Source organism: Heteronotia binoei, chromosome 13 (assembly GCF_032191835.1).
Source record: "Heteronotia binoei isolate CCM8104 ecotype False Entrance Well chromosome 13, APGP_CSIRO_Hbin_v1, whole genome shotgun sequence".
Classification (NCBI taxonomy): domain Eukaryota; kingdom Metazoa; phylum Chordata; class Lepidosauria; order Squamata; family Gekkonidae; genus Heteronotia; species Heteronotia binoei.
In genome coordinates, this window is record NC_083235.1 from 25,501,023 (window position 1) to 25,524,781 (window position 23,759).

A 23,759-nucleotide genomic window follows, 5' to 3' on the forward strand; every position below is an offset into this window, starting at 1 on the left:
TCCAATTGGCAGCAGAGGAAAGGACTCACAATAATGGATTTAAACTACAGAAGGAAAGGTACTGGCTGGATATTAGGGGGGAAAATTACAGTAAGAGTAGTTCAGCAGTAGGATCGGCTGCCTAAGGAGGTGGTGAGGTCCCCCTCACAGGCAGCCTTTGAGCAGCGGCTAGAGAAATGCTTGACTGGCATGCTTTAGGCCAATCCTGCATGGAGCAGGGGGTTGAACTAGATGGCCTCTATGGCCCAACTCTATGACTCTAATATCAACTTCCTTCTCTTGGCTATTTCCCCCACACACACATACACACCTGCTTGGAGATGACTTCTGCGTGGGTGGTAAAGTAATGCGGTACACAGATTTCAGAACAGCAGGCTCAATGCCGCTTGCATCTGGCCGAAAGATTAAACCCAACCCAGGCAGCCGTCAAATCCCTTGTATCTGCAGCCTGAGTCTGAAGCACTCTGGATCATCGTCACAAGGTATGTAAGTCAAGGAATCATAACTGCCAGGAGCAGAATAAGCTTACTGAAGCACCACGCATTATAGCCACATCGAACTCTTGTGTCCTGTTGCAGAAACCTTAAAAATGCTGCTGCTGCTTCTCCTTCTCCTCCTCTGTCAAGTCCCTGCCGATTTACAATAACCAGGGCTTTTTTTTGGTAACAGGAAATCTGCATATTAGACCTCTACTATCTAACAAATTAGCAACTATTCCAATAAACATAAGAACATAAGAGAAGCCATGTTGGATCAGGCCAATGGCCCATTCAGTCCAACACTCTGTGTCACACTGTGGCCAATAAAAATGCAGGTGTCATCAGGAGGTCCATCAGTGGGGCCAGGACACTAGAGGTCCTCACACTGTTGCCCCTCCCAAGCACCAAGAATACAGAGCATCACTTGCCCCAGACAGAGAGTTCCAATGACAAGCTGTGGCTAATAGCGACCGATGGATCTCTCCTCCATATGCTTATCCAATCCTCTCTTGAAGCTGTCTATGCTTAATAATAAGCTGTCTATGCTTAATAATAAAGCAATTTAAAGTGCCAAAACAGTGCGCTTGTGAAGATTGTGTTGTTAAAATGGTTGGTTACAAGAAGTTTTAGGACTGCTCAAACCCCTCTTTGACAAAGGGTATGTCGGAAACGGTGCAATTTCATTAGCCAGCTGGGCTCTGTCAGAGGCGGAACAAGGAGTCCAACCAACTTTCTGAATGAAAAGCCACTAAGCGCTGCCTAATCACAGAGACTAGGTTGATGACCGCCATCTGGTGGCTGCCAGGGCCGCAACTAATCAACATCAATTCAAGAAACTGCCTTCAAGCACACATGCTTCTATTCAACGAGTCTCCCGCCCCTCGCCCACAGCAGTTTCATAGCCAAAGCAGAAGACAGATATCCAGGTCTTCTTTTTTCATAAAGGGAGGTAGGATGAACTCTGTTAACAACGAGTCAGATGGACACTGAAACCAACTAAGCAGAGCAAAGCCCAAAAGACTGGCTTCTGGGAGTGTAATGGGAGACCCAAGCTACAGAACTGTCTTTTGTCTGGGCAGAAACTTTACTCTCGGTTCTCTCTTTGTAGGCTGAGAGATGACATTAAGTTCACAACATGGTGTGCGCGCGCATACTGGCAGGGGGTGGTACTTGAGGCAGATGTCATCAGTGATGTCACAGACACTAGCCAACAGATATCCATGACACCCTCACACAGCCACATTCCAGACAGCACTCAGTGCTACAAGAGGACTACTACCTGAAAGGGGGGGAGGGTGCACATTATTTTCCCAATTATAATTCTATTGCTATTTGAGTGCTGTGGTGGGGGCTGCCCTTTCTTGAGGAACGTCTTCTGGAACACATACAATAAATAAGCAACTACATGCATTTGCTGTACTCTAAAATAGTTGCTGGGAAATACACACACGCACACAGCCAAAAAAGAGAAGAGTTGTCTTGAGCCACAGGGATGTTGGTGAGCAATTACTTTACGGCCTGATTCTAAACACACTTACCTTTGACTGAATCCCATTCATTTCAGTGGAAATTTCTTACTGTTAGGATTTCAGAGCTAGATTTTTAAAATGCAAACTAGGCAAGGAAGTCTTTTGACAGCACGCAGCTCTGTAAACTATCCTCAAGTCTTTGAAAAGGGCATGATATGAACCTGGCTGTACAAAAACAAAAGACCTTCATTGCCTTGAGTCTGGAGCTTGCAAATTCTTCACATTCTTCTAAGAAAAATGAAAGCTTCTCCTTGTTTGGTCTACTTGTGATCATAATAACTGCTACAAAATTGCTGCTCAGTAGCTCGGTAAAGAGCCCTGACCTTTTTAGAGCTGGATTCGAGTCCAGTAGCACCTTAAAGACCAAGAAGTTTTTCCAAGGTATAAGCCTGGAGAAACTCTGACTTTCAAAAGCTTATGCCCTGGGAAATAAAATCTTATCGGTCTTGAAGGTGCTACTGGATTCGAATCCAGCTCTTTTACTGCAGACTAAGATCGATTTCGCACTAGGCTTGTTCCAGGTGGAGAGCCCTTTTGCTCCCAGCGCTTCTCTCCATTTTCGCATAAGCTGCCCCGGAGCTGCGAGCTGACGCGCCACTTTTCCACAGCAAGTGAGATCCTCTTACAAGCGGTTTCTGCTTGCCACGGAAAAGTGATGCGCCAACTTGCAGCTCTGGGGCAGCTTGTTTGAAAAATGAAAGAAGCGCTGGGGGCAAAAGGGCTCTCCACCCGGAACAAGCCCTAGTGTGAAATCAGTTTAAATCTACTCACCTGAAACTGAGCTTTTAAAACATCTTGCGCATGAAAGATATCCCATACCCCAATGATTGCAGCTGCCTCTTCTCCAGCTTTGCCAAAGGTGCAGATGCTAATAAAAGTAAATTCTTATTTCTTCCCAAGCATCTCAAAAGCTATCTTTCCAGACCCCCATTTCACATCGTAGGCCCCCCCCCCCCGGGAGAATTGCTACTCTTGCCTGCTCCTCCCTCAAGCACCTATCCTCCTGCAAGGAACAGGGATGCCACATCTCTTTGGTTCAATGAAGCACGAACACATAACAGTCCCAAGCATGCAAAAAAGCAAAAGGTCTAAGAAGTGCGGGTTTCTTTAATACCATGTTGTACTGCTGGGGTGGAGAGACTGGCAGGAGAACTTGGGGACAGGAGCTTGGAGAGTACTGAACGGGCTGCGGAGAGGGCTGCAGAGCTGGGACCGGCTGAGAGCAGAGCAGGAAAGAGGGGGCGGGAGAGGCGGCAGAAACAGGTGTAAGGAAAGGATGGGGGCAGGGAGAGGAAGAAAGGAAGAAAAAAAGGCACAGAAGGTTAGTCATCACACGGAGAGGACTGAAAAGAGACTACTGAGTTAGTTTTGCATGTCTTTTTAAAGAGAAAAACAGGAGGAGAAACGGACACGTTTGGAAAAGCATGGTAGAGGCAGCAGAAAAAAAGGTCTCTAGCCATCTCTGAGCTACTGGGAGATGCAGGCAGGCATACACATGTTCCATCGCAGCCAGGGCACAAAACTCCAGGCATCCAGTAGCCTCGACCACCAGGCTTGGGAGCTGTGTTGTAGAAGAGGCCAAGCAGCAGATTTTTTTCTCCTACATGACATCCACAAGATATCACTGGCTCCTAAACTCTACACAACGGTACCCCATCACCCTTTTGTTTGTAGTCCTAAGCACAGTAAGGAGCAGGGAACTCGCAGCAAGTTAACGACCCACTAGGACTGAACACACATTTGCTTGAAGCCAACTACAGGATTCCTGGGGAGACAACGGATGCCTGTCTGTGCGTAGACTGTCAATTCAGATTGTTGGGTAGTTTTGAAAGGCAAAGGAGCACAGCGATGCAATGTACGAGGGGGATGCACAGAGAAAGGAGGAGAAAAAGTCATGAGACAGCTCTCCGAGAAGGAGATTACGCCCAACAAGCAAGAAATCCAACTAGGGTTGCTAGCCTCCAGAATAAAACCTAGAATTAAAGGTGGTCTCCAGACCACAAAGATCTGTTCCCCTAGAGAAGGGGCAGCTTGGAAGTGGGGGGCCTATGACATCAGATCCCTTGCTGAGCTCTCTCCCTTCCCTAAAGTCCACCCTCCCCAGGCACAGCCCCTAAATCTTGGGAAATTCCCCAGCCAGGGCTGTGAAGACTAAATGCAACTCATCTGAAAGCAGACAGACGAGTCCCACATCTGAAAGCAGACAACTCCAGTCAATTTGAGAGAATTGGGGACATGGCACTTTTAGTTAGAAATGTGAAGATCTGAGGGGAGGGGGACTGAAGGAATTTGAGCAGGGGGTGGGGAGGAAGAGTCCCAATTCACAGCGTTGCAAATGTTAGACTCAGCAATATTCATGGGTTTGCGATGATATTATTTTGACTATAATATTAAGCAATGAGGCTTGATACTGGAAAAATAGTGAGTGTTACAAAATAAAGAAAATCAGATATTTGGTTTAGGAGTGGCAACTAGGCATCTGCCAAGTGTGGCTTTTTGTACAACGCAGCCTTTGACTTAAGCTTGCCTTTCACTTGCCTCGGACTCCTGTGTTTTTTCTCTCAAAGGACATACTTATGCTTGCAAACGTGCATACGTGCTAAAAGGAAGAGGTCGAGAAGTTTCTTTCCATTCCAGCAAACTTCCATTTTCTGATCCATCAAAGTCAAAGCAAAAGTTCAGAATGAGATCTTTCAGACACTGATTCAATGGGGGGGGGGGAGAAGACCCCTCATTATGCTATTATTCTCACAGGCCACATTATCTGCTGGGACGGAGCAAGGTATAACTCTAGTAAAGGTGGCTAAATGTAACCAGCTATGATATGATGATGAAAACAAAATCAGTTGGAATCCAGCCACTGTTTTCTGTCATCATAATGGTGCTGCTTGCTGCTGCATAACCCCACTTTCTGAACTCGAATTTCGTTGCTTATGTGCCCCCATTGCTTTGGGGTGAGATCTGTTCCACATGGGTTTTGCTCCCTCTAGTGGCCACTTTGATATTGTATCACTGCAGGGAAATATACCAGAGATACTGAGGAATGATATCGAAGCAACTGCTAAAGGGAGCAAGACACGTGTGGAAAAACACATACGAAGCAATCAGGGCACACAAGGGATAAAAACGAGAGTGCTGAAGTGCCCTTTCTCTCTTAAAGCTTCAACTTTTTGTATCAAGGTCAGCGTACAGTTTCTACATCCAGACAATAACCCCCCTTTTGTTTTGCTACAACATGAATGGATTCTCCCCATTCTACCCCACTATTATTGTCTCTGCTGGCAAAAAGCATACTAAAATGCTACAATTTTATATGCTTTATGTGCAACCAATTTCATGTTCTTACTGTAAGAAAGTAACTTTAGGTTTGCTAAGGAGCTACTTAAATATACTTAATTTCTCCCAGTGTTTCTGTTTTTCATTCATTTCCAGAAACGCTTCTTCCATTTCTTCAAAACGTGGAGTTTTTTTCACACATCCCTGTTATCAGTGATACTCTACAGGGAAGCCTAAACGGTAGTTAACATAATCTGTGTCGATACTGTTTTTCCGCTTAACATTATTAACTAAACCTACAGCTAATGCTACAATAAAAGGAACTAAATCGACACAGTCTGCCAGACAGGAAGAGAAAAGAGCTCTCTAGACAACTATTTCAGTGCTTCTGCTGTGTGGAGACTGAAGGAAACTAAACAGGAAGTAATCTGGCCAGACAGAGCAGTTAGATTCCCCCCCCCCTTTTTGTTTTAGGATTATTTTATTTACTAAACTTATACTTCATTTTTCTTCCAGGGGGGGGGGTGAGGATTCAAAACAGTTTACACTGTTCTCATCGCCTCCATTTTACCTTCACAACAACCCTGTAAGGTAGGTTAGGATGAGTGCATGTGGTTGCCCCATGGTGGAGTGGGGATTCAAACGTGGAGTTTCCCAGATCTTAGTTGGACTCTCTAGCCACTACACTGCACTGGCTCTGTTATGGCTGGCGCAGACGAAGGTCTCGTATGCGAAACAGCGACAGAAGCCACAACGAATTCCCTGGCTCCCTAGATGTTCACACTCAGCCAAGCTGCAAACTCCCTTGATGAGGATCTTCAGTCTGCTCTGCAACCTGCGTCACTAAGTGACCCCACTGAGAACAGAAGACACCAGATGCTCAGACACTGTTTGGAGTGAGCCTATCTGGTTTCCTTGAAGAGGACAGAGCAGCCCCAGACTCCAAGGGCATCTCCCCCGCAGGACCTCCTTGGCGGATAGGAAACACTCATTCAGTGCATCTGGTCCCCCCCCCCAAGCCCACATGCTCCATTAAGCTGAGCCACACTAATCCCCCTTGGAACCCTCTGTGCCGCAAAGCAGAGCCTGACATCAGGACAAGAGGGCACGGCAAGGCAGGGGATCTCCCGTGCTACCTGATACTTCTTGGCATGATGTCAAAAGGTTACAGTTTCTGCATGGATGTACTCCTAATAGAGGCAAGTAACTGACCAAATGAGTGCTAACAAACCCAAATAACGTATCAAATGAACGCTAACAAACAAGCTTAATGCACCCTCTACCGAACTATAAACATTCCCAGGGAAGATGATACTGGATTTACATCCTGCCCTATACTCTGAATCTCAGAGTGGTCACAATCTCCTTTACCTTCCCCACCCCCAACACACACAACAGACACCCTGTGAGGTGGGTGGGTCTGAGAGGGCTGCCCTTTCTAGGACAACTCCAACTAGAGCTATGGCTGACCCAAGGCCATTCCAGCAGGTGCAAGTGGAGGAGTGGGGAATCAAACCCAGTTCTCCCAGATAAGAGTCTGCACTCTTAACCACTACACCAAACTGGCTCTCAGTGACCTGCGTAATCCTGGCATCATCAGAGGGGCCCTCGGCTTGGAACTAGCTGCGCTGAAGACCACAATGGGGAAGCCTAGACCCACTGCAATTGCTGTGGCCGGTGGCACCATGTGGGCTTTTTGGATCAGGTTGCTCCAGAGCTGTGGTAGCATCCCAATCTGCCTCTGAATACAGACAGGAAAGAGGTTCTAGAGGGGTTCAACTTCACGGTTCTGGCAGGTGGTATTCAGCTGTAGCCTGGAGTTGCTTGTGAGATCCAGTCTATTCACCAGCTTCAGCTAGCATACCAGCTGCCCCTTCAGGACAGAGAGAGCCTGGGTCTCAGTTACCTGTCCCCTTTTATAATCTTTGGGTAAGACTGCTGCCATGTTTTATGCACAGGGAGGGCCTTGAAAACAGCTTGGAAACTTCATCTGGTTCACATAATGGAAGTCAGATTATTAAACACAGCATGATGATTTGAACAGATTCCCCAGTCCTGAAAAGAGACACATCAGCTGCCAGCGTGTTTTCAGACGTAATTCAAGGTACCTGTTTTTGACACTTGAATGCCTGATCTGTTTGGAACACCAAAGACCATAGCCTCCAATATGTTCATTTTTTAAAACTCTAAAAAAATGTATAAAATACAAAAAGAAGAAGAAAAAGAGTTGATTTTTATACCCTGCTCTTCTCTGCCCTAAGGAGTCTTGGAGTGGCTTACAATCACCTTCTCTTTCTCTCCCCACAACAGGCACCTTGTGAGGTCAGTGGAGCTGAGAGAGTTCTGAGAGAACTGTGACTGTCCCAAGGTCACCCAGCAGGCTTCATATGGAAGAGTGGGGAATCAAACTCAGCTTTCCAGCTTAGAGTCTGCTGCTCTTAACCACAACACTCGTAGCTCTGCAGTTGATATTACTCACTTTCCCATAACACTGAACCTTAATGCAAAATCTTCTCTGTAAAGGATGGCTCACCCCCCAACGCATATGGCAGGAAGGTAGATTCTACTGCCAAGATCCAGTTCTGCATACCAGCCTAACCAGGGTTTGAGACAGGGCAAAGAGATCTGGGAGCTCCATTTAAAATAGCAATAAATCGTAATCAAGTTGCAACCAAAGTTCCCTCTAAGCTGCAGAGCCTTGCGAGCAAAAATTCTACTTTGTGAGCTACCAGTGTTAAAGCTGTGAGCAACTGGCATTGAAGCTGTGAGCTATTGCCTAGATTATTGCACTCTGGGGTCATCCTTCCTGAGCTAAGACAAAAATGTGTGAGCCGGAGGCTATAATCTGTGAGCTAGCTCACGCAAACTCAGCTTAATGGGAACGCTGGTTGCAACTGACGGGGAGCCTCCCCGTGGCAGGTGATGAGCAGAGGTGGTTTGCCACTGCTTGCCTCTGCACAGCGACCCTGGTTTTCCTTAGTGGCCTCCCATCCAAGCACTAATCAAGGCCTGGTCCTGCTCTGCTTCTGAGATCCAACACACTCGGGGTAGTCTGGGCTCTTCGAGTTTGTATACACAGGTTTCCGAATCCTTCAAAGCCTTGCCCACTTGTGTTCAGTCAGCTTGCGCCAGTCGGCTAAAACGCCAGGAGGGGGGGAAAGTTCTCCAGAGCCCGGTGACATTGAAGTGTGTGACTCACCTGTGATATGATGTGATTACTCATCGTTGGCTGTTGCTGAGGTGTGGGTGGAAGCGGTTGGTGCTGCTGCGGCGGCTGCTGCTGTTGCTGAGCGGCACATGGCAAAAGGCCCCGGCCAGACTGAGCAGAGGAGACTTGGCTGCATGCTTCTGGCGTGCTGAGCGACAGACCTTTGGGAAGAAACAAAAGGCACCGGGGAGATGAGAGGAAAGCGGGGTGGGCCACGTTCGGGAGGAGACGCCCTGCCTCAAAGGACATGCTGTGAGCCTCATCTCGCGCATCTGATGATTTAATAACTGAGTTATTTGAGATTTGTAGCCAGTCGCTCTACTGAAAAAGCAGCTGACACAGCCGATGATAGGATTAAAAAAAAAAGCAGTGTCCAATATATCAAAATACCACAAAAGCCACAGTTCAGACCATAAAAACATCAGAAAAGCAGATACTCTATGATTCCAAGTGAAAGCACCTATGACAAACTTTGCTTGAAAGGTGTTAAAAACAGAAGCTGCCTAGAAAGGAAGTTCTGTCAGTGGGATGATACCACAGAAAAGGCTCATCTGACTGAATTCTGAAGGCAGTCCCACCCCCCGCCCCAGGGGTGGGAGAGAACTGTGATGTTCATCTGAGTTGGCAGGAAAGCTACCTTTGCACTTGTTTGTATCCCACTTTTCTCCCTACAGCTGGAACAAAAAGGGGCTTAGAACGTCATTCTCCCCTCCCCCGTTCTCACAACAACCATCCTGTGAGGTAAGTGAAGCTGAGAGGTTGCGATGGGTCCAACATCATCCAGCGAGAGTCTGTGGCAGAAGTGGGGACTCAAACCTGGATGACCCAAGGTCCTAGCTTGCCACTTTATCCACTATACCACAGGGGCTCATATGGCAGTGAGAGGTCTTTAACATGCCTTTCAAAGCCAGCACTAGCATTGCTGCGGATGCTCTGTTACAAAATGTTCCATACGCATGATTAGAAGCAGTCTTGCTTAAGAATTCACATATTCCACAGGGAGGGCCTTTCTGATAGATTGAGAACTGAGCATCTGACTGTACTCGGTAGGCACAGGTCCAAACCGCGGAAATGGTGGTTCGTTTCATTTTGAGATTTGTCTGATTTCTGAACTGGTTTGTGGTTCATTGGTTCGCTTGGTTCGGGAGGTATAAAACTCACTGGGAGTCTTCAACAGGCTCTCTTCCACCCACCCTCCAAGTTTGGCGAAGATTGGATTTGGAATGTCTGAGTTATTGCCCCCTCTCCCAAAGTAGGTGCCCCCAGGAAAGCTCAGCTTCAGCTTGCACAACAACTAACTCGTCTCTCTTCGTGCTACAGAATGGGAGCTCCATGACTGGCTCCCAGAGCTGCCAATGAAGCTGTTACGGGTGGTTCTAGGGCTCCCAGAAGTCCACCCCCAGCGCTGCCTTAAGAATTGATTTAATCAGCGCCAGGCTGTCTGGGGAAATGAACTGCAAAAACAAAACAAACGAATCACCAAGGTCCAAAACGGTTCAACGTGAAGCACAAATCAATGTGATTTGTGTACAAATCATGATTTGTGCATAGGTTTGTGCCTATGCCTGGTAGCCAGCAATTTCCTTTTTTGACTGGCAAGTTTCTTATTCTGCATCCTGCCTGGGCCAATAGCCCCACCCTGCCACCAGGACCAGTGCCGGCGCTAGGGAGCCTGTGCAAGGCTGACACCCCAAGCCAGGCACCCCTTCCACCCCCACCTCCTCGAGCTTGGTGGCAGCCACTATGAGACTTCCAGCCTCAGTCAGGCCCATAGCTACAGTGGGGGCCAGGCCCATCCTTTTAAACACCCCCCAACTGTATGGCCTTTCCATTGGAGGCCCCCCAATCTGTCCCCTTTGCTCACTGCCACTCTGAACAAGTAGTAGCATTGCTGCTGGTCTTTTTGCTTTTTTCTCTCTCCTTCCCTAACAGCATGCAGAGCGAAGGGGGGGGGGGAGTCAAGAGGTCTCTGTCTCTCTGAGAGAGGGGCACATAAGAAAGGGGTGGGGCTGCTGTGACTGTCCAGGTGGAGGGGGGTTAGCTTGTGGAACTCAAGGCAGCTTACAGTGCTGAGAGCCCAAGACCACCAAACTGGGTGGCCCCCCGCCCTTCCCCCCAGACAACAAATCCTGCTGTGGGTCCCACCAAACATTAAATCCTGACTACGGCTCTGGCCTCAGTGCATGCATACTGGTGACCCACCCCTTGCGTCTGTGCTCGGAAGCACAGACATCAGGGATGGAGCAATGGTGAGTGAGTGGCAAGCATGTGCGCTGAGGCCAGAAGCCCCACGGTGGACGCCACCAAGCTTGCTCTTTCCCTCGCCTCCGAGGGTGGGTGGGAGAGTCAAAACTGGCATTCTCCCCCAGGGCTGCACTCCAGGCAGCCGCCTGAGGCTGCCTAATGGATGCGCTGGCCCTGGCCAGGGTTCTTTTTCAAATTTTAGATCTTACAGGGCCTTTGTGAGATTTAATTCTCAGTTCAGAACCCAGCAGTTAATTGGCCCAAGTTCCTAAAGTGAAAGTCACCCCTTCTAATGCACCTTAGGGGTTTAGCTTTCAGGAGAATATGGTCAAAAATACATGAGATCTGTTCAACTACCATGCCTATCAGGATTCTTCTAAGTGCCTACCTGCAAAATCTGGAATTAAACAGAGGGTTAGGGAAGACCACCACAAAAAAACCCCTGCTTGTATTTTCACATGCTATTTCAATCCTGTTCACCGCTGTTTCTTTCCCTGATCTGTACTCCACTTTTAAAAGGAAACATAAAGGTTCTTCCTGAGACTGTCAGACAATCAGGGATCACGTGGGCAATGCACTGATATAACATACCTAGTTACCTTTTGTTACACAACAATTCCACAGAGCCAAAGCAAAGCAAAAGCAACTCCACCAACAACTTGAAGGTCGGAGTGGGAAATAAAACTGTCCTATTCATAGGGGGTAAAGCTGCCATGAAACACTCCTTTATATACACATCTGTTTCAAGTTAGCCTCTTCCCAAATTATCCAAACTTCATCTCAAAACTTATTCCTTTTTTTGCAGCCACTGACAGGAAGAAATATTTTCCTGAATTTTAGCAAAGGGCTTAGTTTTTTGTCAACCTTCCCAACAATGTCAGACTTCAGTCCCTCGGCACCAACTGTGGACATAAAGAAGTCAACTTCTTCCATTTTCACAGTCTAAACTTGTTTGTTTTTTTAACTTTTAACGCCTTTGCCTGAAAAGTTCTGCACAGTATCAAAACACACTCACAAGGCACGCAAATATCAGTTCAGAGCATAAGAGAAGTCATTTTGTATCAGGCCAAACACTCTGTGTCACACAGTGGCCATAAAGTCATTAAGTAGTTATGAAGACGAACCAGAATGAGATTCACCTAGACCAGAGGTGTCGAACTTGCAAGGACCAGATTTGACATAAATGTCACAATATTGGCCTGGACCATGCATGCCATAATATGTAATATGGGATACCGGAGATAAACTTTATAAAGGTGATTTCAGACGTCAAATGGCAATACCAGATAAATGACAATAGCAGGCTTGATTGGATTAGCTATGATATCCAGAGAGGTAGTAGGCATGGAGATAGCAGTGTTGGTAATGAGACAGGAAACCTCGGTCTCAATTCCATCCAGAAGGATTCATTCCAGGAGAATGCAAAGAATAAATGGGCAGAAGTCTGACATTAGAAACCACAGTGTTCAGTTGCTGACCTAAGAGTAGCATTGCTCTTACAAAGGAATGCCAAAGGGAGATTAGAAAAAGAGGCTGCTGAATTGCAGTTGATAATGAAGCTCAAGACAATGCATCCTCCTAGACTTAACTGAGAGCTAGTTTTCCTGTCTCGTTACCAATGTGGACTATTATCATTTGGCATCTGAAATCACTCCACTCTCCAAGATATAAAGACCCATCCAAGTGTTCTAATTCCTAATCAGGGTCTTTTTGAAAATCCAAAGAGGAAAAGAAAAATCCATTTAAACACTTTTCAGAATAAGCCCAAATAATTTTCTCAATGTACACTGTACTTTCAAAAGGATCCATCCTTCCATCCACCCGCCCGCCCTGCCCCCCCTCCCTTCAAAGAAGAAGTGTGCTTGCACACAAAAGTCTATACTTGGAAGAAAATGTTGTTGGTCTTAGAACTGCCATGTGAGTCCAATGTTGTTCTCTCTCTCTTTTATCCTCCCTCCTCCCCAAAAGAGGAGAAGCAAGCAAAAGGGTGTGTGTGTGTGTATGAGAGAGAGAGAGAGCGAAGGGAGGGAGGGAGGGAAGGAGAGACAGAGAGAAAGAAGGGAGGGAGGGAGGGAGAGACAGAGAGAAAGAAGGGAGGGAGGGAGAGACAGAGACAGAGAAGGGACAGGGAGGCAAGAGACAGGAAGCAGGAAGTGAAAAGCGACTGAGGGAGCTGCAAAAAAAGCAAGGTGTGGTGTGGCTGCAACAGCAGCCCTGGAAAGTAAGCAGGAGAGGGAGGTTGCCCAGGGGCCAGATTTCAGCCTTGCATGGGACGGATGCAACCTTCAGGCCACGCATTTGAGAACCCTGACCTAGATAATTTTCAGTCACAGGATCACAAGTAATTACCATAACTCATTATTACTCCCATTTTCCCAATAAAAATATTGCTCTGTCTCTCTGTTAAAGAAGTGGAGTTGTGTATCCTTGTTCATTGTTAAGCTCAACTATGAGGTCCAATAAAATCCTGTTACCTACCGGCCAGGAAGGACTAATCTGGCAATTTCTTCCTCTTGGAGTCTTAGCAACTTGGCCATGGTTACAGGCAAGAAAAAGGTGTTTCCAGACATGATGGCTGACTCCTTCTGGCACTTCAGGAGAGACAGCATGATCCAAAATTGCACACAAATGAGATCTTAAAACTGAGATTAGACTTGAACCCAGACCATAGTCAAATTCAGCCCACAGTGTCATTTTGATTTGTTCCAGCCAGTTAATAATCAGCCAGTTAACCTCTCTTATATTTCTTTTTGGGAATGCTACTGATACACAGCATCACTTGCGACCAAGATTATCAAAGCAAAGTATGCTAGACAAATGGAGCCTGAGCCATTTTCTTGCACTTAGCGGCAGGCTTTCAAAGTATCTTGGAGACTCTGTGGCAGCATGACCACCATTACAGCTGCATCTGAGTCTTTTCAATGATAAGCTGGCTTTTACTTCCACAGTATCTCAGCAAGGTAAGTTATCATCATCTCCAAGATGGGTACTATGGATGCAAGTTATATTTATAGGCTTAGATCCAGATGGGTAGCCATGTTGGTCTTAAGCAACAGATCAATGTTAGAGTCCAATGACACCATTAAGACCAACAAAATTTTATTCAGGATGTCAGCTTTCATGTGCCAAGCACACTTTGCCAGGCATTCCATTTCTACTGTCTGTTGAAGTGTGCTTGGCATATGAAAGCTCACATCCTGAATAAAATTTTGTCGGTCTTAAAGGTACCATGGGATTCTAACTTTGATTTACAGGCTTAGTTATGTCCAATGTTCCCTCTAAGCTGAGTTAGTGTGAGCTAGCTCACAGTTTTTTAGCATCCAGCTCACACATTTTTGTCTTGGCTCAGAAAAATGGCTCCAGAGCAAACTAATTTATGCAGTAGCTCACAACTTTAATGCCATTTGGTCACAAAGTAGCATTTTTACTCACAAGGCTCCACAGCTTAAAGGAAGTATTGGTTATGTCAGCAACTAATACCTCTGCAGGTCCCTGTCTAGACTCTTTGGTTAAAAAAAAAACATGGCACCAGAGGAGATTAGAAGTACAAAGATGACCAACAGTTGCTCTTTTGCATCTGTGAAGACCAGTCACATTAAGGACATGCACTTCCTGGAATATACCATTAAGAGCTGATGCTGTCTGTATCTCACTAAGTTCTCTGAAGAATGAAGCATAGCTCCAGATTTTGACTGAAGAAAGTCACTATATTACTAGCTCTGGGTGGAGAAATACCTGGAGATTTTGGGAGTGGAACCTGGAAAGGGTGGGGTTAGGGAAGGGAGGGACCTCAAAATGGTACAATGCCATAAAGTCCACCCTCCAAAGCAGCCATTTTCTCCAAGGGAACTGATCTCTGTTGTCTGGAGATCAGCTGTAACAGTGGGAGATCTCCAAGGTGCTGCATGCTTCATAGACTGGAACAAATCAAATTCCTCTGCAAGTGGAGCAGCCTCACAGAATAAATTTTGGCAATCTTCCTATTCCTACTGCAAGAAAAACATCTCCTGAGGGTCCCTAGTTGGCTAGGATTACTATGAAGGAGAAAGAAGTTGTAACAGGGAAAAGGCACAGAAAGAGCCACAGATTAATTCAAACGCTAATAACCAATGGCTTCAGAAACAAGTTGGTTCTCAGCTACAAGTTCTTTGTTTTCATGAAGATTTCACCCCCTTGAACACCCAAGCCAATAAAGTAAAACCAGCGAACATTCAGCATGTCTCTAGAGGATTTTCTTTTTATCCCAGTTGGGCAATCTTTCAAGTCCTCAAGCAAGGGAATAGATCCCACAATACGAGCGCCTTCCGCTCATACTAAAATCGGCACGCTTTTGTTCTGCTACCCCAAATGCAGTCCTGAATTAGGGAAAACCAAGAGTTCTTCCAATTAAAATGCATTTAATTACACTTTGACATAATGGTGTTTCCTATGGGGTGGCACAGACAGTGGCAACTCTCACAATTCATGCATGGGGTACTATATGAATGGAAGACTTCCAGGCTCATGCCCTTCAACCTCTACGCCATACCAAATCTTGGCATACTTAAGAACTTACAAAAACAAGGTGAGGTACTGAATGCAATATAAATTATATACCAGATTTTGAGTCCAGTATATAATTTATATTGCATTCAATACCGCACCTCATTTTTGTTGTTGTTTAAACAAACCCTGTGATACTACTGTTGTACTGGCAGGGAAGAACGGAAGAAGGGAACAATAAGAAAATTAGAATTGGAAGGTATTATGGCACAGGGATGGAGGAGGGGCAATGAACAGTAACCATGGGAGAAGAAGAAGACGACTGCAGATTTATACCCCGTCCTTCTCTCTGAATCAGAGACTCAGAGCGACTTACAATCTCCTATATCTCCTTCCCCCACAACAGACACCCTGTGAGATGGGTAGGGCTGAGAGGGCTCTCAAAGCAGCTGCCCTTTCAAGGACAACTCCTGCGAGAGCTACAGCTGACTCAAGGCCATTCCAGCAGCTGCAAGTGGAGGAGTGGGGAATCAAACCCAGTTCTCCCAGATAAAGAGCCCATACACTTAACCACTTAACCACTAAACCAAACTGGAGAAAGTACAAGAGGAAAAGCTGTTATATACTAAAGAGATAATAATTTGGCTTCATCTACTTCATCTCAAAAAAGAAAATGCTATACACTTTTGTGAAAGTGAAATAAAGGTTTCTGGAGAATGTGTCCCACAAGGAAGTCTATTGGGTGGCTCATCCACCCAATGAAAATTCAGATGAACCTGAACACTTGCACAACACTTTGTGTCCTTTGGATTGGTGTCAATAAAAGGTATTACATTGATTTGGTTTCTTTCTCTGCCTGTCCACTGCAGCTCTCCTTTCTAGGGTCCCTGGATGGTGCATCCACCAACCTGCCTATCCCTGCTTTGTTCCTCTACACTTGAAACCAGCACACATGACTGGGATTTAAAAAAAAAAATTCCCATGTGCCAGAGCTGAATTCTTACACACCTGCATCTAATATGTAGGCAGCTATCATAGGCAGGAAAAAGCAAGAAAACATGAAAATCCTTCAGTGCCAGCATGAAAACTTTGCACTCAAGCCAAAGCCAGGATTTTTGGCCAGCTCTGCCTACACTGTACTGAGCAATCAGGGCATCTGGAGAGAGTCATGGGGCAAAGTCATGTTCATGAGCAGGCACACTGAAAGGAGAGAGAGGCAAGAGAGATAAACAAGGGCCTTTCACTGCTTGCCCTTGAAGATCAGCTGGAGGAGGAATGTAAATAGAGTGAGTACATGGGTGGTTGAACATGAGTCATCCCACTGCTGCAGGAAGCGACAGTGAGGCAGGGCATGAGACATACGGTGTGCCATCCCTCTTCACTGAAGTCCTTCTTTCCGGGCTGTCTCCAACTCTCTCACCCCCTCAATTGGGAAGAAGACTCAAGTTATAGCTTGCCTTTCTTCAACAGAGCTCAAGATGGCAACCACGTGGACCCCAGTTAATCTCCCATATCGGCACGGACCAGACTGAGACGTGCTTAGCTTCACCAAGATGGTTGCCCCTTGTGCCTTCCAGGCCACATCCTGGGTTGACTGAGGCTGCAGGGGGGAGAGGCTGGGGACCATAACGACTACTTCCACTCCAAAGTGTGAAGGCAAAGTGGCAAGGACAGACATAATTGATAACAAGAAAGCAGCAATGTAAATAGGTTGAAAACACACAAGTATGGAATCTGCTGTCTGCTGATAAAGTTCAGCTTCTGAAGAAAGATGCCAAACTTACTTAAGAGCCACATAGAATAAACGTCAGATGTCTGAGAACCACAAGGAAGGAAGGGAAGAAGAGGAGGGAGAGGTGTTAAGAAAGCAACTTTAACTTTAAATTCATTCCCCAAGCTGCCTGCTAACTTGGCTTGGAAAAGTGATTTAAAGAGATAAATGCCTTCTCCAAGCTGGCTGACAGGGTAGCAGGGGGCTTTGAGAGCCACACAATATGTGTGAAAGAGCCACATGTGGCTCCTGAGCCACAGTTTGGTCACACCTGCTCTAGACCATATGGCTGGTTGAAAACCATCAGTGCTGACTGAGTAACTCTCAGAAGCCATAGAAGGGTGAAGTAACATTTGCAGTGGTCAGGGGAGCAGCCACAGTGATGAGGGCAGTGGGAAGGGTGGCTTGTAATAAGAAGGTGCTCAGCCCCTGCCACATCTTTTCTCCTTTCCACTCCCATCGCAGAGCACAAATAAAATTTTATAAAATATAAGATCTGAGTAGGCACGAAAAGGAATGCAATTTAGCACAGGTAAATTTGGTTCATTTAACCTGATCCTAGGACATCTTTATTAGTGCCGCAGAATTCTTTGGCAGATGAAGGACTGGGGAATCAAACCTGGTTCTCCAGATTAGAGTGTGCTACTCTCAATGCAAGAGAACTCCAGGCCCTACCTGAAGACTGGCTATCCCTACTTCAGCCCCAAGCAGTTGGAAGATGTCAAGTATACACACATGCGTGCGCGCACACGCACGCACACATGCTATACAGCAGTTATACCTCACCTAGGATATGCCCCCAAGAGATTTTAGAGGGGGAACTGGAAAGGAATGAAATGGTTCAATTGTATCAACACTTGGAATATACAAAAAAGTTACTAAAGTGGAAACTGAGTTTTAGACATTGTGGAGAAACACCACTTTGTGTGTGTGGGGGCGGGGTTAACTGTTTGTGAACTGGATGGGAAGAGACTATTAAAAACTTTAGATAGGCCTTGGCCTAGTCTCCTCCTCATTCCTCCCTCCCCTCTTTTCTGTAACCAGTAATCTGAGGGCAACCTCTCCAGAGAGGACAGGAAATCCCTCAGGATTAGAGATCCACCCTAGAGTGCTGCAGGAGAGACAGGCAATCCTGGGCAGGAATGGCTGTTGATGTTATTGAGTTTTGGATGGAAAGCCAGTCAGTGGTCATCTGGAACTTGAAACAGACAGAGCCTTGCTCCTGGGCCCAGAGCCAGTGACCATTTTGAGGAATATATTTGACCAATTTACCCCAGAGTAACTAAGTAAGGTGCCTGGCCTCAATACCATCTAGATAGGGCATGACTTTATAATAGGGAGAGAGATGGAGTGTTTTTGCCTATGTTATTCTATTTCTTCTGTTCACTTCTGGTAAACAGCTGTTTTAAATAAATCGTTTAACTGTTGAAGGAGTGGAGTCCCCTCTGTATCACAGTTCCCCCAACCACTTGGAAATGCTAGGAATGGGTCAGGGAATCCCTAGGGAGAATAGCTGTAAAATAGTTAGTTGCCAACTCTCCAGGGGAGCCCCAAAGATCTCTGAGAGGCCCTGAGATGGGTTCCTACTGACAACAGAGTGAGGTTAGGGGGCTGTCCCGCCTAACCAGAGTCCAAGGCAGGGACAGTGGAGTGGAATGGCCCCTTCAGGTCAGAATTCAAGGAGGGGTAGACAGAACCAGGGCCCGCCTGCTGACTTAGGCCCGGTCCACCACAGACATAAATGAGAACTCTGTGCTAGCATGCTCCCTCAATCCTTACCAGATCTAACATGCATCGTGAATAGTAAAAAAACCTGAAAGAAGATCTCTGGATGCCATTGTGCACTGTTTCTTAACCTATGTATTCTGACCCAAACGTGGGCCACAAACCCTGTGAAAGTGGGTTCCAGGCTTTGCAGTCTCACTGATTTGTGCATGCTCTGTTGTTATTTATTTAAGTGAGTCACCATACCAACCAAAGCTGGATTCATGAGTCACCCTACCCAAAAGGTTGGGAATCATTTCCATTAATGCGGCAGGTTTTAGGGTTTTCTTGGAAGGGTCACAAGTCATGATGCAACTTTTTACCAGCCACAATGCTTCTATTGCCTTCCTGTACTGGCCGCTGGCCAAAAGAATAATACCACTGCACAACTGTACCCTCAGTATCAATAGCAACCCTAACTATTATCACTATTTTGAACTCAGTTTTCCAGCACATCCCACTAGTGAGCTGTTTTACCTATTGTGAGGGTGAACATGAATATACATTTGCTTTTTCCCTATCCCTGTTCCCTAGCACATTCCTCAATAGTTACATTGAGTCATCCTACTCTGCCCATACAAAAGTCTGCAATTCTCCTTGACTTGCTGCCCTCTAGATGGATCATGTTGGTCTGAAGCAGAAGAACAAAGCTGGAACTCAGTGGCGCCTTTAAGAGCAGAAAAGCTTCATTCAAAGAATAAGCTTTCATGTGCAAGTGCACTTCTTCAAAAAGCGAAACAGGATTTCCTCAAACATTACACATATGCCCTCTAGATGGAGCAGCTCTCAGTTGTCATTAAACTGTGTAGTAACTAAGAACTAGAAAGCCTGACAAGGAAGCTGAAGATTGCATTTCTTACCCATCCAGAAAGTTATATACTGTGCCACAGCTGCTGCATTACAACCTCACTAGATGTGACTGCTCCTGAGAGCCAAAGAATCAGAATTTGTATTCCTTCTGCGAGGGAATGTTCAGAGGCTCATGAGCACGGAGGCACGTAACTTGAAGCGCTCACCCAACAAGCAAAGATGCAGGAGGTGTCACCAAGTCGTTGAACAAAGCAGGAGTCAATTTGCATCTTTAAGACCAACAAAGTTTTATTCAGAACGTAAGCCTTCGTGTGCTTAAAAGCACACTTCTTCAGACAAGGGGATCAGGTACAGTGTGCTCTAGCACACAAACGCTTACGTTCTGAATAAAATTTTGTTGGTCTTAAAGGTGCTACTTGACTCCTGCTTTGTTCAACAGAGCAGATGTAGTGTGGCTTGATAGCATCCACTGGGAGAAACCATGAAGGCTTGAGTGGCCACCCTTCCTGCACCTGTGTGACTAATGCCACGTGCTCAAGCAGTCCTTCAGAGCAGGAGATCAGAAGTAAGAACCGGATCAAATATCCTATGTGAAAAACACACATGAGTGAGACTGCAAATCACGCAGATCATCAGAACCACCCACTCTGGCCTATTTCACTATGTGCGTGATGCAAATTCCACAACTAGAATTGTTTTCCAGGACTTGTACATGTTGCATGTATACACTTAACCAAACAAAGTAATGTGAAGCCACTGTATATAATTTTCTATGCATAATCTACATGGTGGGTTTTGGTTTTTTGAAATTTTCCCTACTCCAGTGCTTCTCTTAGTGGTGGGGAAATATAATCCTTGAAGTGGCTCTGAACTAGTGGCTATTAAACCTTGGTTGGAGCAGCCCATCTTTTCAACTGCACGGGACTGAAATCTGCCAGGAAGAATAGGCAAGTACCTTACTGTAAATCTTGCCCCATTCCACAAGGGATCCATGTAACCCATTACATTTATTCCACATCCCATTGGAGTCAAAAGTCTTCCCCCACAAGATAGATAAATTTAGATAGATACAGATAGGTAGATGATAGACAGACATAGACAGACAGGCAGGCAGGCAGGTAGATAGAGATGGACTGTACACCTTCTACATAAGACCACACAGAATGCATAGCAGCTGCTTCTAGAAACTAGTATCAACAAGTGACACCTAAAATGCTTCTACATACTGTATCATCTACCATTCTCAGCAGAACTGCCACTCAATATCTGTGTTCAGTCAGGTGTAGACACACAACTCTGCTACACATGGTATATTAGGAGGAGATCCATGCCTTGTGCCTCCCTAACAGCTGAATTAATTCCCTTGGCCGAGGACAGCCCATTTTGGAAAAGTGGAAATTTTCCTTAAATTATCATTGCACATATTGACCTTGCCTCTTGTAGCTTTCCAGTACATGCCATGTCAGAAGAGATCTCGGATAGGAGGAAGGGCTTTGCTGCCCTATCCCCTGCAAGGACAGTGAAGCCCCATTCAGCCAACTCAGAGATGATGACCAGGAAAAAGGCAGCATGTCGTCACAATGTCAATCCCAGCATAATTTTAATCTGCAAATTTAGTGGCTATTTTGCCACTGACACCAATTATCTGCAGACTTGGTCTGCTATACAAGATGAGTTGTGAGCACCAGGCCTACATTTTCCTTGAGATATTACAGTCCTTCCAGGAGAGTCCTGCCTCCGGGCCAGTCAGCAAGCCAAGGTTTATTTTGGTCCACAAGTCGTACAGAAGCAGAAAAAAACACCGCTACTGAATTCAGCATACTTCATTCAACATGCCTCATTCATTCAATTGCAACTGATAATGAAGCTCAAGACACTGCATCCTCCTGGACCGAATTGAGACCTAGGTTTTTCATCTCATTACCAATGCTGGTTTCTCCATGCCTACTACCCCTCTGCATATCACACCTAATCCAATTATGTCTGCTATTCTCGTTTGCCTGCTATTGTCACTCACAATCTGAAATCACTTCCCTCTCCAAGATGTAAGGACGGATGGACTCACATTCTAGCTGTATCTGAAGTGAGCAGCAACTCACAAAAGCTCACACCCTGCCACAAATTTTGTTCGTCTTTAAGGTGCTGTTGTACTCATGGTCTTTTCTGCTTCTACAGGCAGACTACCCATCTTGTTTACTTAACCTAGTACATTTAGCAGTTTAGGGGGTTATAATTGAAGTAAATTATTCACAAAGTATTATCTTGTCCCATATTTTCATTGCAGAGAATGGATGCTTATCTATAGATACAGTTGTTCTGTCCCCAAGTTGTCTTCTCTAACAGGACTTCACAAGTGGCACACCTACTTCTCCATCCAAGACTTACTAAGCTGTTTCATCGGGGTACATCTCCCTCCACCCCCAATTTGAGTAGCTTCTGGTTTTCCTGCTCGTTAGGGTTTCTTGTTTGTCCAGTGCCAAGCAGATGCCCCCAAGGCAGGGGACTCATCTGATATCAACCCCATCCTCAGCAGCAAAGAAAGCAACTCCCTTCCCCCAGTGTAAACCAAACTAATTTCAGTCCTGGTCTGCCCAAACACAGGCTCACTGGAATAAAGCAAAAAACTGTGCACAAATAATCAAATAGAAAATTATCCGGGTTCCAAATTATCATAGTTCACAACAGTTTCAATCCTGATTTTTACTTGAAACTGTTGTGAACTATGATAATTTGGAACCCAGAATATAATAATAATAATAATAATAATAATAATAAATTTTATTTGTACCCCGCCCTCCCCTGCCGAAGCAGGCTCAGGGCGGCTAACAATACGGTGCCCCATGGTGCACCAACAATAAAACAGTTACATTGGAAACATTAAATTAAACATTAAATTAACCTTGAAAGCCTGAATTAAAACAATTAACTAAAACATATTATAACGCTATCCTTGACACTCTTCTAGTTGATGCTGATGGCGGATTTCCAGTTATTCATAAGCTAATTTAAAAAGGGTGGTCTTGCAGGCCCTGCGGAACTGATCAGAAGAGCCACCGCTTGAAAATACACAGTGACTTTGTTGTTTGTGGTGCTTTTGCATAAATGATTTATGTGTGAGGGTTGTGTATGTATGTATGAAATTTGAAACTGATCATATATTAATTGTTATGAATATCTTTTGATAATTTTCTATTTGATTACTTGTGCACAGTTTTTTGCTTTATCCCAGTCCACACTGTGCATTCCTTGCTCAGACAAACAGGCTCACAACCGTCCTTCCGGAACTCACTTTGTCCTGCCCTATGACAACGAAGGGAATACCTGGCCGGATGGTCCTGTTGCCACTGCTCCCTTTGCCGATACCGCCGATGCTGTCTCCTCGAGTCAGGATGGAAATGCCGCTGAAGCTGCTGGCTTTGGTGACGGGAGGCCTCAGGTTGCGGGCGGAGCAATCGGAGTCGGTGCTGCTCCACGGGCGGGGCTCCAGTGACTTCATGTCACTCTCCGTGCTGCTCTGGCGGCTGCCCGAGGCCCGGTTGAGCCCGTCCCGGTTACCCCTGCGGCAGAGACCAGAGTGGTTAACGCCGCCAGAAGGGTAAGGAGAGTCGGCACGTCTGAACATTCAAGGCATCGGGGTGTACCTTTGGGTGTTAGAAGAACAGACAAAACGAGCGCGAGCAGCCACACCAAGAAGGGCTGACCCGAGGGGAGGGGGCATAAGTTGAGCACTGGCCCTCAAAAATACACTAGTGGCATGGAGGCAGATGAGTCTTTACAGGCAGCTCCCGGGCAATGTGAGCTGCCACACATGCAGAATGGCTTGCATCACGGATGTTCAATGGCTACTCAGAAACTGAGAGATCTCATGGAGAGCTGACCCATGGAGAGGTAAAGATTGAGACCACACGGGAGCAGGGGGGAAACAGACCTAATGCAAACGTGCATTGACATGAAGTTCTTGGGACTGCTTCCTGATCACGCAGCTGACTTGATCCGCCACCTTTCCCAACCAGTATTTTTTAAAAGGCCACAGAATCCTTTTCGTTAAGCCAGCTGCAGCAGCGCAAGGCCACAGAGAGCATCGGGTTCTCCCTGGAATCTTGCAGCCTATCCTGCTCCTAGGATACAACTTCTTTAAAATACATGTTGCTCAGAATCAAAGGGACTGGTCTCTTGCCATAAGGCAATGGAAAACG

General features: G+C 45.9%; 1 protein-coding gene across 1 annotated transcript in view; it reads right to left on the minus strand.

The window, feature by feature from the left end:
* The window catches only part of R3HDM2 (R3H domain containing 2), a 125,673-nt gene that overhangs the window by 40,231 nt on the left and 61,683 nt on the right, over nucleotides 1-23,759 (minus strand). The window contains 3 exon segments of the mRNA XM_060252268.1: nucleotides 3,123-3,224; nucleotides 8,484-8,653; nucleotides 22,885-23,120. Coding sequence (XP_060108251.1) covers nucleotides 3,123-3,224; nucleotides 8,484-8,653; nucleotides 22,885-23,120 — 508 coding nt within the window.